The 15,814-nt window shown below is 50.3% G+C and overlaps 2 protein-coding genes across 2 annotated transcripts; one reads left to right on the top strand and one right to left on the bottom strand.

Annotated features, from left to right (window-relative positions):
* The first annotated feature begins 38 nt into the window (after positions 1-38).
* Positions 39-6,896, top strand: TGME49_235660 (hypothetical protein). The gene is made up of 11 exons (XM_018780438.1): positions 39-774; positions 1,212-1,274; positions 1,716-1,893; positions 2,567-2,711; positions 3,295-3,477; positions 3,837-4,105; positions 4,408-4,467; positions 4,660-4,723; positions 4,931-5,008; positions 5,631-5,762; positions 6,047-6,896. Exons 1-11 carry the CDS (start codon positions 240-242, stop codon positions 6,059-6,061), a joined length of 1,722 nt encoding a protein of 573 aa, XP_018635817.1. The 5' UTR covers positions 39-239; the 3' UTR covers positions 6,062-6,896.
* On the bottom strand, positions 6,688-15,150 carry TGME49_235650 (carrier superfamily protein). Its single transcript, XM_018780437.1, has 12 exons — positions 15,108-15,150; positions 14,339-14,821; positions 13,688-13,878; positions 13,010-13,097; positions 12,453-12,540; positions 11,894-11,967; positions 11,069-11,163; positions 10,232-10,620; positions 9,451-9,495; positions 8,858-8,965; positions 8,381-8,536; positions 6,688-7,879 (listed from the first exon to the last, which is right to left on the bottom strand). The coding sequence occupies exons 2-12, from the start codon at positions 14,719-14,721 to the stop codon at positions 7,829-7,831; spliced, it is 1,668 nt and encodes a 555-aa protein (XP_018635818.1). The 5' UTR covers positions 14,722-14,821; positions 15,108-15,150; the 3' UTR covers positions 6,688-7,828.
* Between the last annotated feature and the right edge of the window lie 664 nt (positions 15,151-15,814).

The raw sequence follows: 15,814 nt of genomic DNA, 5'->3' as shown, positions 1-15,814 counted from the left end.
TCTTGCTTCTCGCCTCATTTCCTTTTCTTTCTGTGCCTGCACTTTCTTCACCCTCCTGACCGCGCGGCGGAGACCTTCCGGAGCGTCTCTCTCCCTTCTCCCCTGATTCGTTTTTCACAACGCTAAACTAAGGATCTTTCTTACGCTTCTTCTGGATTTGCCTCGCTTCTCAGATGCTTCGCTTTTCTCTGACAAGCACACGCCGCTTCGACGGCTCTCCCTCTCTATTTCTCTGAAGAATGAGCTGTCTCTGTCGCGCTCCTCAACTGCATGCGCCTCCAATTCTGCATCTCGCTTTCAAAGCATTGTTCCTCTCCACGCGTTTTCCTCTCTTTTTCGTAGGATTCTTTTACAGTAAGAATCAAGGCTGCCAGGCTAGCCTGCAGGTGTGCACCTGCGAACTGGATTCGTTTTTTTCCTCCTCTGCGTTTGTCAAAGAAGCGACAGTAAACACCCGAGGCAAGAAGAACTCTTCCTTGTCGCTGTCTCGTTTTGCTTTCTCCTCTCTCCAACGCTGGACTGTCTCTCTGTCTCCGTCCCTCTCTTTTTCTCTTCCTCTCCCTTCGGAAAACATGGCGACTAACCACCGTCTTTGTTCCTCCTTTCTTCTCCTTGCTCTGCTTTTTTCCGTCTCTCTCCAGCAGTTCTCAAGCCTCTCCTCTCTCTCTGCTTCTTCTGCCGCCGCGTCTCTTTCTCCCTTATCTCTCTGCCTCGGCGCACAAGGCGCGAGTACCGAGGAGCTGACGTCGAACTCTGCGGACGAGGAAGACGACGGTGAGGAGTCTTCTTTTTTTTGTTCCGGTCCTAGTGCTGCCGTCCTACGAAATGCGGTCCTGAAACTCTCGTGTGGAAAGCTTCCTTTGGAGCGCCGAGTCTCCAAAGGACGATCGAAACGACTTCACAGGGAGGCTCACGTCCGACTGACTCTCTCCGAAGGGAAGCCGTTCTCTTGGTCACCACAGAAAGACGTAGAACGCCACTGGGAACAGCTGTGTAGCTACAGCTGCTGGTCACCCGTGAAAAAGAGGAGACGGCGATCCGCGGTCTGAACTGGGAAGGACGTCAAAATAGAGAGGATGTCTGTGTCGAACTCTGTGGTCGAGGAACTCGTCCGTTGACAGTTCGTCTCGAGACACCGGGAACGCGAGAAATCCGTCTTCTCTAGAGGTCTGGCACATGGGCATGTGCTGTCACTTTCTCTTTCTTCGCAGAGGATGAATTCATCTACCAAGACGCTCCAGAAGCTCAGGCTCCCTCGACAGGCGAATCTTCAGGTATAAAGAAGAACCGCGCATGAATGGAGGCGCGAGACTTACCAGAGTGCCTTCCAAGTGCAGAGAACATTCCTCGGAGCAGATGTGAAAGAAGGAACAGCTCTGTCTGACGTAGGATTACTTCAACGGACCTCCAAATCGCAGCGCACCGGGCGCCTCGCAGCGCGTCTGGTGACAGATGCCGAGTTCAAAGGAGACGAGACTTGTCGGACTGGAGGAAAAGTCGGGAAAATGGGTGAAGAAGAAAAAGCGAGAGAGTTTCGCTTTTGCGCCACTGGAAACGTAGGTTCTGTTTTCTTCGCTGTCTCCCGGTCCTCATCTCTTTGTCTCTTTCGCGGGATTCGTCTTCGTCTTCTCTCTCACTTCTCGTCCCCCGGTTGCTCACTGCTTGCCTTGGTCTGTTCTGTGCGTCGCGCGTTCCTCTGCCTCTTCTTACCACAGGAGCGCAGACAGCCGGCGGAACACAGGAGAAAGAGGCTTCGCGTTCGGCTCCTCGTCCTGGGCGAGTTCTCCAAGAAAAGTCCTACGTTCCGGAGGCGCTCTTTGTGTGCGCCCTCGTTCTCGTGATCGTTGTCGCGTACTGGGGCAAAAATCAGAATGTGAAGGTTGCCGATGCCTGGTGAGCTGCTGAAGGCCTTGTCGAGCCTTCGTTCGAAACGTTTTCTCGAACCGCATGCATTTCTCGAAAGCGGCATTCTCTCTTCCGGACCGTTGGAAACTGTGTAATGATTCTCACCAGAACTTCAGTGTTCACGCTCGCGTCAGTGTTCAGGACTGTTTTTGTATCGTTGACGGCCCTCTTGAAGAGTGAACTGACAAAGCATCCGGGGATGCAGGAATGCCGAATAAGGAGAAGAACGACGCCACTGTGTGGTTGTCCTTTCTTCCACATTCTTTGCCTGAACGCGGGGACGGACAGAAGAGAAAAATCGTTTTTCTCTCTTCTTCTTGGACTTGATCCACGTTTTAAACGACACAATCTCTCCTGCGCAACATGGCGATTTCCCTCTCCCCTCGCACGTTTCCCTTGTTTCCGTTTCATCCCTTCTTCTTCGATGTCTTGGCCGTCTTCCTCATCTCTCTTCTCCCCTCCTTCTCTCAGCGTCTTCTGTCTTCTCTCTCAGCGTCTTCTGTCTCCTCTCTCAGCGTCTGCTGTCTTCTCTCTCATCTTCTGTCTCCTCTCGTCTTGTCTCTCGGATCCTCTCTCGTTCCGTTCTCTGCTTCCTTCGTTTCTCTGTCTCCGAATGCCTAGAGAAGGGAACGGTGACTCTCCGCCTGGACGCTTTTCTCAGGATTGCCTCCGTCGCTCCGCTCCTCAAAGAGAACTTCGCCGTCGTCGGGTACGAGAACTCTTACCTAGTGATGAAAGCGTACAACATTTTTGAGCTTTACTGCACCGGCCGACGGAACTGCTTCTACCTCCACGGCGTCTTGCAGGTGAGGCTCTGTGTTCGCAGGACTCTGGCTCTGTGTCGAGAAGCCAAGGTCGTTTGCAAACTTCTCTTCTCGGTCTCTTCGGCGGAGAAATCCGGCGTCTATGCTTTTGCGCCACTGGTTTCTTAATTGGAGAAGAATCCTGCGTTTCGTCCACCTTCACTTGCCTCTTCATCTGTGCAAGTGTCTATCGATTCATTTCCATATGTATTTGTATAGAGCTGGTTTGTGAATATGAGCCACAGTGTATGCGCGCGTCTCTGTGTGTGTGTGTTTCCATCGATTCGATACGTCTGCATGCATTCGTTTTCCTCCCGCGATATGTTCGTTCTTGTCTGCGCAGTGCTACTCTCGCTTTTCTCTCGACAAGTAGATCTGCATGCTTGGTCACTCGACGCTAAGCCGACTGATGCAGCAAGAGGCAGAAGTCAAGACAGAAAAGTAGAAAGGGATATTTGAGACGACGCTAGAGGGGGACCGCGCGAGAGATTGGACAGATGTGGAGAAGCCATGTTTGGGAGAGACTTTTCTTTCGACGCTCTGGTCAAATCCCCAGACACCTTGGAGCTCTCTTCTTTCTCTGCAGTGCTTGCCGCGCCAGTGCCTGTGGCGGTACTTTGTGCTGCACCCGCTTTTTCGCTCGCGAGCCGACGACGCCGGGAACAGCGTGACTCTGGAACTGCTTCTGCCGCCTTCTTCGGAGCCGAGCGTTGTGGCCGTCTGCAAGCGCACCGAGCAGAAGCAGCTCATGAACAACAACTGGGACTTGGTAAGGTGAAGGCGTTTCTAGGCACCTGCGCGTTCGTTGCAGCCTGCGCCTCAGTCAACAAGGCCAGACAACAGAACCAGGATGTCGACAGGTCCAGCCGCGAAAAAGGCGAGTCGAGAGGACGACGAGCAGACACAGACACACAGAGAGAGGGAACGCGGTCTTGCGGTAGGGCAGGAACGTTTCGCGTCGCCAGAAGGAAAGAGAACAACAGAGAGAACAAGAGGGGGATCAAGAGAGAGCGAAAAAACAGCAGGGAGAACAAGAGGCGCTAGAGACTTTGGGAACTGAGAGCGAATCGATGTGAAGGGTGTTCTCGTTGTTTGACGCGGGGTTCGTGTGGCTTGCGTTGTTCTCAGAGGGAATTTGCAAAGGCGCGGAGTGCGAGCAGCAATCCGAAGCTCGGGCAGCTGGGGTCGACCCTCCAAGCGTTCAGCGACACCAGCGAGGCTCTCGACGCCGTGATTTTGGGGAACAAAACCATCACTAAGACGCTCAGCTCTTGTATGGAGCACTTCCGGTTTATTTACCTTTCGGACATTTGCTCGTCTCTGCATCCCTCGACTCTCGCCACTGCGGCTGCATGTCCAGCCGCGGCTGCTCCTGGCGCGTCCGCCAACAACAGAAAGTACGGCAAGAAAAGAGGTTTCCAGAAGAGAAAAAATAAAGGAGATGGGCGTTGGACGGAAGGACCGCAGGACGGAGAGACTGTGTGTCTTCGAGAATGCCAAGGGTGCTTTTCAGTCTTCTGGCGACCTAGACTTGAAGCAAACAGCCTGGAGATGACGGACTCTGGGATACAGAGAAGGGTGAGGAGGAACAGAGGCAGAAAGGGGGAAAGAGTGAACGAGAGAGCGCCGAAGACTACACCGAAGAGCGAAGCGAAGGCAATTGCGTTTCCTCGCTTTGTGTCGTCCACTGTGTTTGCAGCCGCAGAGTTCTGCGCATCAGCTTTTTCCTGCCGCCAGTCGACCGCATGGCAGAAGTCGAGTAAGTCCGCAGCTTCATGCTTATATTCGAATGCACATCTGCACGACGTTTCGACAATAGGTTCCGGACCTTGCCGCCATGTGACCGTGTGAGCAAGTTGCGCCGTGTTTCCCGCAAAACGGGCATTCTTTTGCAGTCCGCTGTCGCCGCGTCGATACCTTTTTTTCACTGTTGTGTGGATGCTTTTCTCAGGCCGCTTCTTCGTCTCGTTCTCTTCATGGCAGATCAGTCGCGGCATTTGGGCTTGAGCGACAAGGTGAGGCTTGCATCTGCGCGTCCGGCTCTCTCCAGTCTTAATTGTGGTTCTCGCGGAGACCTTGCGCGTCATTCGCTGTTCCCTGTATTTTGTGAACGGGTGGTGTCTTCTCTCTGCTTCGTTTCGAGAGCCATAGTGTTAGCGACTTATATACGGACAGTCCCCGGCTTCGTTTCCTTGTGCCCGTCTGCACTGTCTCCCTCCCAGAGCATTGAAGTGGCGAAAAAGATGCGTCAGCAGTACCAGAAGGAGATGCTGAAGGAGCAAGAGGAACAGCGCCTGGAGGTAAAATTCACAGAACGCTCCTACCAGGCCTGCACACGAAACAAAGCGTCTGCAAGGCGCCCGTGGCAGAACACACATTGGAATAAACAACCTGGCGCACAAACGTTTTTTCGCGCATGCGATGGATGCCGCCGTTTTCACATGCGCGCAGGCATATATATATATATATATATATATATATATATATATATATATGCTTATGCCTGTATCCAGCAATACGCATGTGTATATATATATATATATAGGCATATGTTTTTTTGTGGTTCCCAGGGTGAAATTATGTCTGTTTTTCCTGTGTTCCAATCACGACGATAGGCGTTCGTATGGGTCTTTGGTAGCCCTCGAGGCGGTGTCGTGTGGAAGAGAGGGGAAGTGATTGCGACTGGAGAGACAAGACAGAACGTAAACTGCATGCGAGCCGATGAATCAGCTTGAGGGGAACGGATGGCGCTCGCATCGTCGCTGTTGTCACTTCGGTCAGGCCCTGCCTGTTGGTTTTTTTCGTCCTCTGTTCGCGACGCTCAGATGGTATTTCCACGCGCGTGTATGTTTGCTAGGGGTGTCTGTATCCAGAACTATGCACGCGCCGTATCTGTTTTTGCGATTTCAAAAATTCCCTCAGCAACTGGAGAAGCGGCGATCGGAGAAGAAACGCCAAGATGAAGAGAAATACGAAAAGATGACCCCGGAGCAACAGCGAAAATATGAGGAGAAGGAGTATAAGAAGTCTCTCAAGCAACGCGGACGTTTCAAGGTATGTTGTTTCTTCTTTGTGCTGAGAGCTTTCTGCGAAATAGTTCTTTGTGATTTCCGCGTTCGCTCCTGTCTCGGTTCTCTTCTTTCTCGCTCTCTCGCCTGCCTTGCCCATCTTTGCGTTTTTCTCGACTGTGAGTCCCGCGTCTTCCTCCACCGCCACCGCTCCCCCCCTTCCCGCTGCCGAGAGGTGTGTCAGCATATGCGATAGTCTTTTTGTAGGCATCCCTCGAAGAGGTTTACGGCTTCCGTGGACATGAACCTGGAATCGTCTTCTGTTTTCAGGTCCTCAAGATGTAAATCGACGCCCCTGCGTCAGCCGCAGCGCCCAGAAAGCTCGGCCCGCCAGTTCCACATTTCCTCTCTCTGCCTACATCTCGGCAGAGGAAAGAAATCATCAGACGGGCAGAAAGATAGGAGAGGAAGGAAGAGCGAGGCAAGGAGACACACGCGAGGCAGGGTGGTGCAGGAAAGTAGACCAGAGGGCAGGGCAAAGAGAGCGAGAGAAGAGGAAGCAAGACGAGTTCGACAGAGCGCATACGTTTCCCGTTCCGGGAGAAACGGGCGTACATACAAGGGCGGTGGGTGTTTTCCAGAGAGAGGGGAGAATCTCGCAAAAAAGGGAGAAGTTATCCCACGTGGTTTTCGAGTCTTTCCGTGCGTCGGTTTTGCGTGTGTCGCCTCGCACCACGCTCGTCGCCTTTTTGTTTTTTCGGGGAAAAAACGACTCTCGTGAGCTACAGAGACACCGCGATCTGCCTGTGGCATGGAATCGGTTTCCCCTATCGAGGCAAATTTGTTTCACGCGCTTATCCGTTTCTTGATGTACCCCGAAGTTTCCTTCACGCAAACCAGAACTCGCCCATTTGAAAAATTCGCATGCAGAGATCTCCTCCACAAACGCTGCGGCCTACATACGGATAACGGGAGAGGTCTGCTTCCCTCCAGCCATAGGCGTTCTCCATATGTTTTCCCAGTCCGCTTGGTTCACCTGATAAATCTTTTCTTCCACCCTTTTCAGGCTGTCAAACACTCTCCATTCCACCTTCTCTAGATTGAAGAGCAAGCCCCCGTATTTTCGCCTCTGCATGCATGCGTACATCGGGATTCTCGAAACAATCACCTGAGATGAAATTCCACCTCATTTTTTCGCCTCTGATGGAGGTCGACTTACAAGATAAAAGCCCTTCTACACGTTTTTTCTCGCACGCGATACACTCTCCTCCGCGCGTCCCTGTCGTTTTCCTCCCGCAGTTCCACCTCTAAAAAGAGAGAGCAGGTCAAGATGCATCAACTTCCCTTGACCAAAGTACAAGGGAGAAGAGGGAAAATGGGCTGCTAGTAGCGATACCGCAGCCAAGTCACCCTTTTTTTACTGGCGGAAAAAATACTAGGGAAAACCTGGCATCTGCCAGTCACATGCAGTCTCTACTGCGCATGCAGGTGGTACTGTGCACGCAGGTGTTTCCGTGCATGCATTTTCTCGTTTTGTTACGCGGACCGCGTCTCAAAAGTCCACACAGTATACACACGTGTATACTAACGTGAATCTCTATACATCTAGACATATTAGGAGTATCAGCACCGATCACCATGAATTTGAATAAATGCATCTAAATGCATGCAGAAGTCGAACAGTTCTCCATATAAACATTTGTTTGTCGAACTGAATGCACGTGCTCATGTGCATATGAGTAGATGTATGTATACGTATGTGGTTAAAATATAAAATATATACATATATATATATATATATATATGAATATATATATCCATATTTACGAACATTTCTTTGGATTCGGGTGGAGATCGCTTCCTATAGTTGAAGGATGCGTTCGGAGGGACCCGGCAGAGTCTAGGTGCGGTTGTCGTTTGCATTCGGTTTTCAGAAAGGGCGTTGTGGTCCAAGAGAAAGATCACACTGGGAAATGGATTGCAGGCAAACAGAAACGGTTGTTCCCCATGTGCGTCTCTCCAAAAAGCAGAAACATGCGTGGCGTTATTGTCCACGGATAATTGTTCCCCTTTTCCCTCCCGTTGTCGCCATCCTTGCAATTTTTCCGTTTCTTAGGAGCTGCCGTTCTTCTTCCGGAAAAGGCGCCAAGCGCGTTCAAGCGTCTGCATGCAACGATGGACTCCAAAGCACGCTGGGACAAATGGCAGCAACACTGGCCTGAATTCGACGTTCTTCAAGAGAGCAACGTGTGTCGCTTACGCTACTTCTGACCCCCTATATATATATATATATATATATACATACATATATATGTATATATATATATATATATATGCATAGATACACATATATATATATATATATATATGCATCTACATCCGCTTTTATATACATGTAGCTCCACGTTTGCATGTGTGTGTTTGTGCCGAAGGTCATGAGAGGTCGTGACGAGGCCGCAGGAATCTCTCTTGCAATTTCGTCTGGACAGAAGCCTGTTTCATGCGGCGTGAACTGGGACTAGGCGTACATCCACCCTCGCTTCGAGGCTGTCAACGGTGGAGCGCCATCGTGTCTTCCGAAATGGCTGTCTGCTCGCTTTTCGCAGCCTGACTTGATAGCCGACGCACACGGCGGCATGTCTGTGGAACCCAGGAGAAGCCTACCTGATGCGTTTCAGCACTGATGCGCTCTTTCACCATGTACAAGATGGCGGCAGCAATCAGAGTTTTGCAGAGTTGGAGAGTCAAGCCTCGATAGAGACCAGGCAGACCTTCTTGCGCCAGCGTGGAAACCATGAAGGCAATGACACCCGCCGCCCTCTACGCAAGCGGACAAGGGAGAGAGGAAAAGCGTGTGGGGGAAGACGAGTCAAACGAAGAGAGGCAAGTGAAAGAGATCGCGCAAAGTCATTCTGATTTTCTGACCAAGTCAACGAGTGAAAGAGGAGAAACATTTGCTGGTCTTCCTGCCACCGCCGACGTAGTCAGAGATCCGTCCAAGGATGAATCAGCTTCGAGTTCTCTTTCGTTTCTCCTTGAAGTTTCGCGCCTTGGACACCCCGGCGCTCTCTGACAGATAGAAAGCGACAGTGGCGAAACTTTTGCTTTTTGTTCTGCTTGTGCGATTCTTCCACACCTCACCTCCACAGGAACTGCATGAGGTCCCAGAACCTCGTCCCCGTTCGACAGCATCGCGTCGCCTCTGGAATCGAACATGTGGTAGGCGCGATCTTCGCCCACTCCAGGAGACTGCAAAAAGAAGTTGGAGAAGTCTATCAATCTGGGAAAGCGAGAGGAAACGGGAGAGAGGGGCACCGCGGAGAGCGCGCGATACCTCCACTGTATGGACGCTGTCTTCAGGAGTCAGGAAAAGCAAATTTTACATGGCAGATGTCCAGAGGGTCACTGTCAAAATGGTTCTGCGTGGATGTACGAACGAAGATCAGTGAAGATCAGGATCCACCTCCAGGGTCTCTTGAGGTTAGGGAACAACTGTTTCTCCTCCTGTCAGTGCCAACAATTAGTTGGCTACCTAACGTTGCGCAGACTTTACACATTCACATAGACTGAGATGTGCAAGCGACCACACAGGATTATCTCTGAGTAGTTACATCTAGACTTGCACACACATGCAGACTTTGTTGTAGATGCACATATCCGTGAATGCACGAGCAGGAAAGAAAATAGCTACTGTAACTTGTGGAGTATGGACGCCCCACGGCTTTTCTGGGTACCTCCTGTTTGTCAGCTAAACAGAACGAGGCCGCTTTCAGCATATCCTGAGAGATCACGAGAAGCGAAACAAAGAGCAAAGGAACTTTGAATCGAGACAGCGCTCTGCGAACCGTCATCGCTGCATACAACTTTGGGCTTTTCTTGAACAACTGTTCTTGAACTTCTTCTCTTCAAAGTATTGGAAGGACGAAAGGAACAGCATTAAACTTTTGTGTGGGCTTGTGCGGCAGAAAAACGTCTTGCTCCGTCCCTCTCGAGTTCTGCATCGCTGTCTCTCTGACCTAGCGCCCAACGAGGTTGTGGGATTCCTCGCGTAAACGGAGACTGTTTCATGTTTCTTCTCTCCTCTCTCATTTTGATTCTGCCCCCCCCTTAAAAACTTCATTCTCTCCAACCGGAAATCAGACTCCACGAAAGGCCATGGCCAATGCCTTCAAACGAACCATTTGATTTCTCCCTTCGTTCGTGTTTTCCTCTCCCGCGTCATGTTTCTCGCTTTCTCCCTTCGTTGTCTCGTCCTTGACCTCTCTCCGCGTGGCTCTCTTCCCTCTCCCTCCTTTCTCCTGCAAAATCTTTTCGTTTTCTGTCTTGCGTTCTCTCTCCCTTTGTCTGTGTATCTCTCTTTCGCTCTCCAGTTCCTGTCCCCTTCCTTTATCTCTTTCCCTTCCGTTACTTCTTTGTCTCTCTTTTTCTTCCACTGCATTTCCGCCGCGTCTCCCTCCTTCTTGATTTGTTTGTTTCACGCGTCCTCGCGCCGTTTCTTCCTCTCCATTCTCTTACATTGGTGTCCACGAAGACAGTGACAAGTGGATCTGTCTCATGTTGTGGACGGTCGTGAGCTGTTCGCGTTCCGCGTTCCTCGTCTTCACACATGCCCGGTAGCCGCGCTTCTTCTCCCGCCAAGAGGCCTTCTTCTCCCGCCAAGAGGCCTTCTTCTCCCGCGAACGAGGTGTCTTCTGTTCTTTCCTGGGTCGGGTGCGAGGTCAGCGTGCTAAAGGAGGCAGAGGTGCCGAGAGGACGCGCAGAAGAGAAGGAAAAAGAAAGAGAAGAACCGGGAGAAGAGAGAAGTGAAGGAAGGCCGCGTCGCTCCTCAGGCCCCACCGTCGTCGGACTGCTTCCCACCGAGCTGAGACCGCGACTCCCGGCGCCGCTGCTCTCGCCTTCGTCAGCTGCTCCACTGAAGAGAAACGAAACGGGCAGAGACGCGCTAAAACGGCAAGGGAGAGTACCGACGGAACGCGCCTGGAGCAAGGAGAGAGTAGGAGGTTTCGGGAATACCCGTCGGCGTGGAAGAAATCGGACTGGCACACAAGTCGGGAGACACATGGAGGTCTTTATTACGCTCTTCTAGCGAGATATCCAGGTGTGCATTGTGACGGATATGATAGGAGGAAACTTTCAGACGCGCGAATTCACAGACGAAGTGATACATACGTACACAGATTATCGCGCAGACACAAAGGAACTATAACTGTGTGCATAGATACTTGTCTGTGCTCGAACATGCAGAGACGTGGAAACTGTGCGCCACCGCCCTGAGCCGGCCCTCTTCTGTGGTGGCGTTTCCTCGCTGTTCTGGAGGCTCAGGCCTTCGACGGAGACAGTGGAAAAAGTCACCTGGGAAGTCTTTCAGGTGTACTGCTTCCGCCAGAGTCTGGGCTGACGGACCCAGGTCGAGGCGGCGTCCGAGTACACTGTACATGCAGAAGGACCTGAAAGAGGAGAAAGGTGAAAACAGCATGCTGAATTGAGGAGCGAAATCCTTCAGCAGGAGCTTCACCTGCCAAAGACGCTCCTAAACTCACTCGAATCGTCAGTGTGTCCAGCTGCAGTGTGGAAAGGGGAAGACACCAAGGCGTCTCCGTCACGGAACCTCCAGTTTCTTGAATGTGGCAGGCTTTCTGCCGCATTTCTACATCAGGTTGTCTATCCATACACACTCAGTGAAAAAGCAATAGGCTTATCCTTGGAAAGGCGTAGCGATGCAATTACCTATAGTCATTCGGACAACTAAACCAGTGATATGTAGTACACAGCATGCATGTAACTCTGCATCTTCCTAACTGTATCTGCGTTAGATAACAACATGTATACGCAGGTAACCATATATATATATATATATATATATATATATATATATATATATATATATATGTGCATGTACATGTCGGGACACGCAGACAAAAGGATAAAAACATGTGAACAACATCCTCCCAATCTCTAGGTCCAAAGGTGATTAGAAAGTGAGATTGAGAGGTATAACGGGAACTGCACTGCAAGCGGAAATCCAGATGCGCGAGGGGGTATTGCTGAGAGGCGGCACATGCGACTTTCGTTTTCTCAAACTCATGGACTTTTGCGAGATGTTTAGGTTCTGCAACAGTTGCATAAATGCGAGAAAAGACTGTAAAATTCACTACTTTGGATCGGATGTAAGGATACGTGACAACAGTCGCGAGGGCCTTGGAAAGAGCGCCGAGGCAAAACGCCTGCGCTGGTGTGATCGGCAAGAGATGCTGCAAAGGAAGAAACGACAGCAAGCGTATGCATTTGGGATGGATATTCGACAGGCAGTAAAGGGGTAAACATACAAGCTGTATTCGACACACAACTATTCACATGTGCACTTGCGGAGAGAGAGGGAACATAGGTATGTACACAACACACCTGAATGTGGGTGTACAGATACATATACGTATGCATATCGATGTCCTTAAACATCGACCTAGAGGGTCGTTGGGAGCCAGTGGCTTCGGAAGCCTGTGTATCTTGAGATAGGACATATGAGAGAAAACCGGAGATCTTAAGCTAAGGAAATGCGTGCAGTTCTGCGTTTCTGCAAAATGCTCCGCACAATCAAAGTTGCAAGGACCAGGGTCGCACGTCCTCTACGCGGCGGTTCTCTGGGGTCATCGGACAGCAGGGGGAAACTCGTAATGTTCTCTTATACGGAGTCGGGGAAATGAAGCGATCAGAGATGTTATGAGAGAGATTTGTTTACTTGGTTTGAATCCAGCGGTGTTTCCTCGTCTAGAATTGGATCCGCGTTTCTTCGTGCTTGAGCCGCCACCACAACCTGAAGGAGGAGTCTGGGCCATCGACCCCGAAGAAGCAGAGTGGTTCACCAAAAATGGAATGCGAATGCGACACAGTCCGTCTTACCATCGAGACAACCCCAAACCTTTTTAAAGGCATGTTGATTCACACTTTGTACTTATCTGTACGGAGGACACACTCTCAGTCTAACTTCAGGACGGTTTCACGGCTCTGCAAGCTAGATACGGCGGTGAAACTGGAGAGTCTCAAGCTTCACGGTATACGCATAACTCCAGTCACAGTTTGTGTTCCTCATCGACCCACAGAAAAGGACGTAGATCTAAAGAGTCGTTTGTGCATATGAAGAAATATGTAAAAGTATACAGCGACGGAACACGGAAAAAACGCGTCTGGTTCGTTTTGTTCGCGGGACTGCGACTGCAAATAACGGCGACTTCTGGTTTTAAGAAGCTCTCGTTCTTGTCGAATTTGCATGCACTCCGATGTCCACAGCAGACCGACTTGAGGCGATCGAAGCAGGCATTGGTGATGGCTGGGTTTGAGCAGAGAATCAACGAGGCGGCGAATCCTCGGTAAAATCCCCGAAATCCTGCTCTCGCAGTAACACCGACACAAACACACCAAGTCACAAAGAAAGTGTGCGAGTTGTTGCTTCTCGCTATATATATCAGTGTCACTCTCTGTATGTCGAAAAACATGTCGACAGATCCAAACGATGTTCAAATCGGAACTCAGTTGTGGTTGCACCACGTTGGATTTGTCTACATCACTGTGCATCCACCCACGTCTTTTGAGTAACGCATGTCATTGCATTGCAGCTGGACTCTGGAGCTGCTTTTAGCTTTCTTGTGATGGAAATCGCGAAGCTCCTGTTACACAATCTCTGAATCAAAATACGCAAGAATACGGAAGAGGCTGTTGTAGCGTGCAGCTTCTTAGGCTTCTATCTTGCTGCTGGTTCTGTAACAAGATGTTGAACGCTAGCGATTGCACAAGGTGGTTCTTCGACGGTGCTCTGGCTGAAACAACGCCCGCGTGACAACGCGTCCCTACGCCTGCATCTGTTTACGTATCTTTGCAGCTCTCCCGTTCTCAGAAATTCTCGTCGTGTCGGTTTTTCCTTGGTCGTCTGTGTGTCTGGCGTCACGCTGTGGCGGTGCCTCGAAATTCCAAACTGACCTTGTTGCTGGAAAATTTTTCGAATGACTGCACGATAGTTAAGACCTGTCGTTTGCACATTTGTGGATATTACTTCCAAAGGTGCTGTGAAACACTGGTTGATCACTGCGGCAGCCGTTGCAAGAAAGAGCCGCGAGGCAACCGTTTGTTGTCCACCACGTCGATCGTACGTCTCCTTCAGAAGCTTGTACCTATAGAGACAGCAGCCAGAGGGAAACAGAGATTAGCCTCCAGGAAAGCACCCGGCAAACTGGCTTTTTGTGACATTCACACAGGTATGGAAATGCACTGGGATGCATGTGCATAGATCTGTATGTAAGTGGTCGTGTCAGCATATACGCAGGTATATACGATTCGTTCGACAACGGCAACGTAGGTGTTTATACGTATGGGTGTCTCAATGTGTGTTTCTTTGTTTCTACTTCGAGGCCTCGTGAAGTTCTTTGTTTTGGAACAGCAGTTCGTGACAAAATCGGAATCTCCGCCCTGGAAGAACGAAAACCTTCGCATGGAGAAAACTAGAAAAACAGTAGTGTGGACGTATTTCAAAGCGACTGCAGCCTTTTTCGGAAAATCTTTAATGCTGCGCCCGCCAACAATACCTTTTTGCAGTTTTATATTTGAAAACATGTGTTTTCTCTGTCCTCCTACCAGATGAAGTACACAAAATTCCTCACAACCGCCTCGAACACCTTGACACCAACGCCCTTGTACAGTTTTCTCAGTGTCTCGGCAATATGAACAACAACGTCTTCCGGAGAAGTGAAGCTGTCACGGGCCCTCTGCTCAGAGGCTGTACGTTTTGTTGGGGAAGGCTCATGTGATCCCGGCGACTGCTCGCGTAGAAGCTCCAAGATGATTTTCGCGAGCTCTTTGTGTCCGCTGTTGAAGTGGAAGGCAGCGGTGTATGGATCTGTTACTTTCCGTCGACTCGACGCTTGATATCGCACAAGAATAGTGTCTAAGGGGTAGACGAGGACAGCGGAAGTTGCTGCAGCAATCGCGGCGGATGTCGCCTCAGTGACGACCTCCATCGTGGCGTTTTAGAAATCCATGAAATACCGAAAGCAATCAGTTTTGCCCACGCGCATCACGTGCTGCTCCTCTTTCATGTCGATAGGATCGAGTAAGCGCCTGTAGAAAAGAGCCTCTGTTCCAGCTTTTTTTCGAACCAAATGATGGTAATCACGAAAAGGGAGCACACTCTGGGACGAGAGGCATCCGTGACAGGTGCTCTGTACGGCAACAAAAAAGGTGCTCTTTATGCCCGCAACTACCGGACTCGAAATCTAGACAAATGTATATGGCCTTCTAGACATGATCAAAGAAATTCGATGACTTGAGCGCGTCTCTGGCCCCTGCAATTACGCCATTCTACCGGAGGAAAAAAACAGAGAAAAAGGAGAAAATCGCGTCGTACCCATGTCTCCTTGTCCCGCCTTGACAAAGGCATGAGGACCTGATTCGGACCCTGTGCAGAAACAATCTGTGTACAACGCAAGCCAAAGTGTGCAAACTACGTTAAGTGCATGAAGCGCGAAGACGAATTAGCGTTAACGAGGAAAGATGCTGCCAGGTTGCACAGGAGAAAATAGCTGTAAGAGTTATTAAACCGGTGTATGGATTCACACGTTCGGATAAACGAAAGTTTTCCACTTCGAGCTCACATGTTGTGTTAACCCTGCAAGCACCTCGTCCTGAGCATATGACGACTAAATACATACAAGCACACGAGGTTGTTGTATCTGTGATTTCGACGGAGTCCACAGATCTCAACCCGGAAAGGATCGGAGCGCGAATCAAGCAGACGACAGCCTTGTACTACGAATCCTGACCTGGAATTGATTATAAAATGCCCAGTTGGAAACGTACCTGAACAGGAGGCTTTCCGCAGAAGAAGAGAGGAGTCTCAGCTCCTCACAAGAAGGTACAATTCCCCCAACAGATGCGAGGAAAACAGAGACATTTTGTGCGATAGAGCCTTTTCAGCTTCAGATGTCCAGTGCGAAACGGCCTTACTGCTCAGTTACATCGCTCCAAGCGGAAACTGAAACGCTGGCTCGTTTTAAACGGTGGACATGACAAGTCATGAGGAAGCCAGGAAAGCGTAGGAGGAAAAAGAGTGGG

This window comes from Toxoplasma gondii, chromosome X (assembly GCF_000006565.2).
Source record: "Toxoplasma gondii ME49 chromosome X, whole genome shotgun sequence".
NCBI lineage: Eukaryota > Apicomplexa > Conoidasida > Eucoccidiorida > Sarcocystidae > Toxoplasma > Toxoplasma gondii.
The sequence above is the reverse complement of the archived record's forward strand: the minus strand, read 5'-3'. Positions and strand labels throughout refer to the sequence as shown.

Coding starts and splice junctions, on each gene's coding strand:
- TGME49_235660 (XM_018780438.1), top strand. CDS start 240: ATGAGCTGTCTCTGTCGCGCTCCTCAACTGCATGCGCCTCCAATTCTG. Junction 4,724..4,930: donor ATTTGGGCTTGAGCGACAAG/GTGAGGCTTGCA, acceptor TCTCCCTCCCAG/AGCATTGAAGTGGCGAAAAA. Junction 5,009..5,630: donor AAGAGGAACAGCGCCTGGAG/GTAAAATTCACA, acceptor AAATTCCCTCAG/CAACTGGAGAAGCGGCGATC.
- TGME49_235650 (XM_018780437.1), bottom strand. CDS start 14,721: ATGGAGGTCGTCACTGAGGCGACATCCGCCGCGATTGCTGCAGCAACT. Junction 13,098..13,687: donor AAAAATTTTCCAGCAACAAG/GTCAGTTTGGAA, acceptor CTGCGAGAGCAG/GATTTCGGGGATTTTACCGA. Junction 8,966..9,450: donor GTTTAGCTGACAAACAGGAG/GTACCCAGAAAA, acceptor TTCTTTTTGCAG/TCTCCTGGAGTGGGCGAAGA.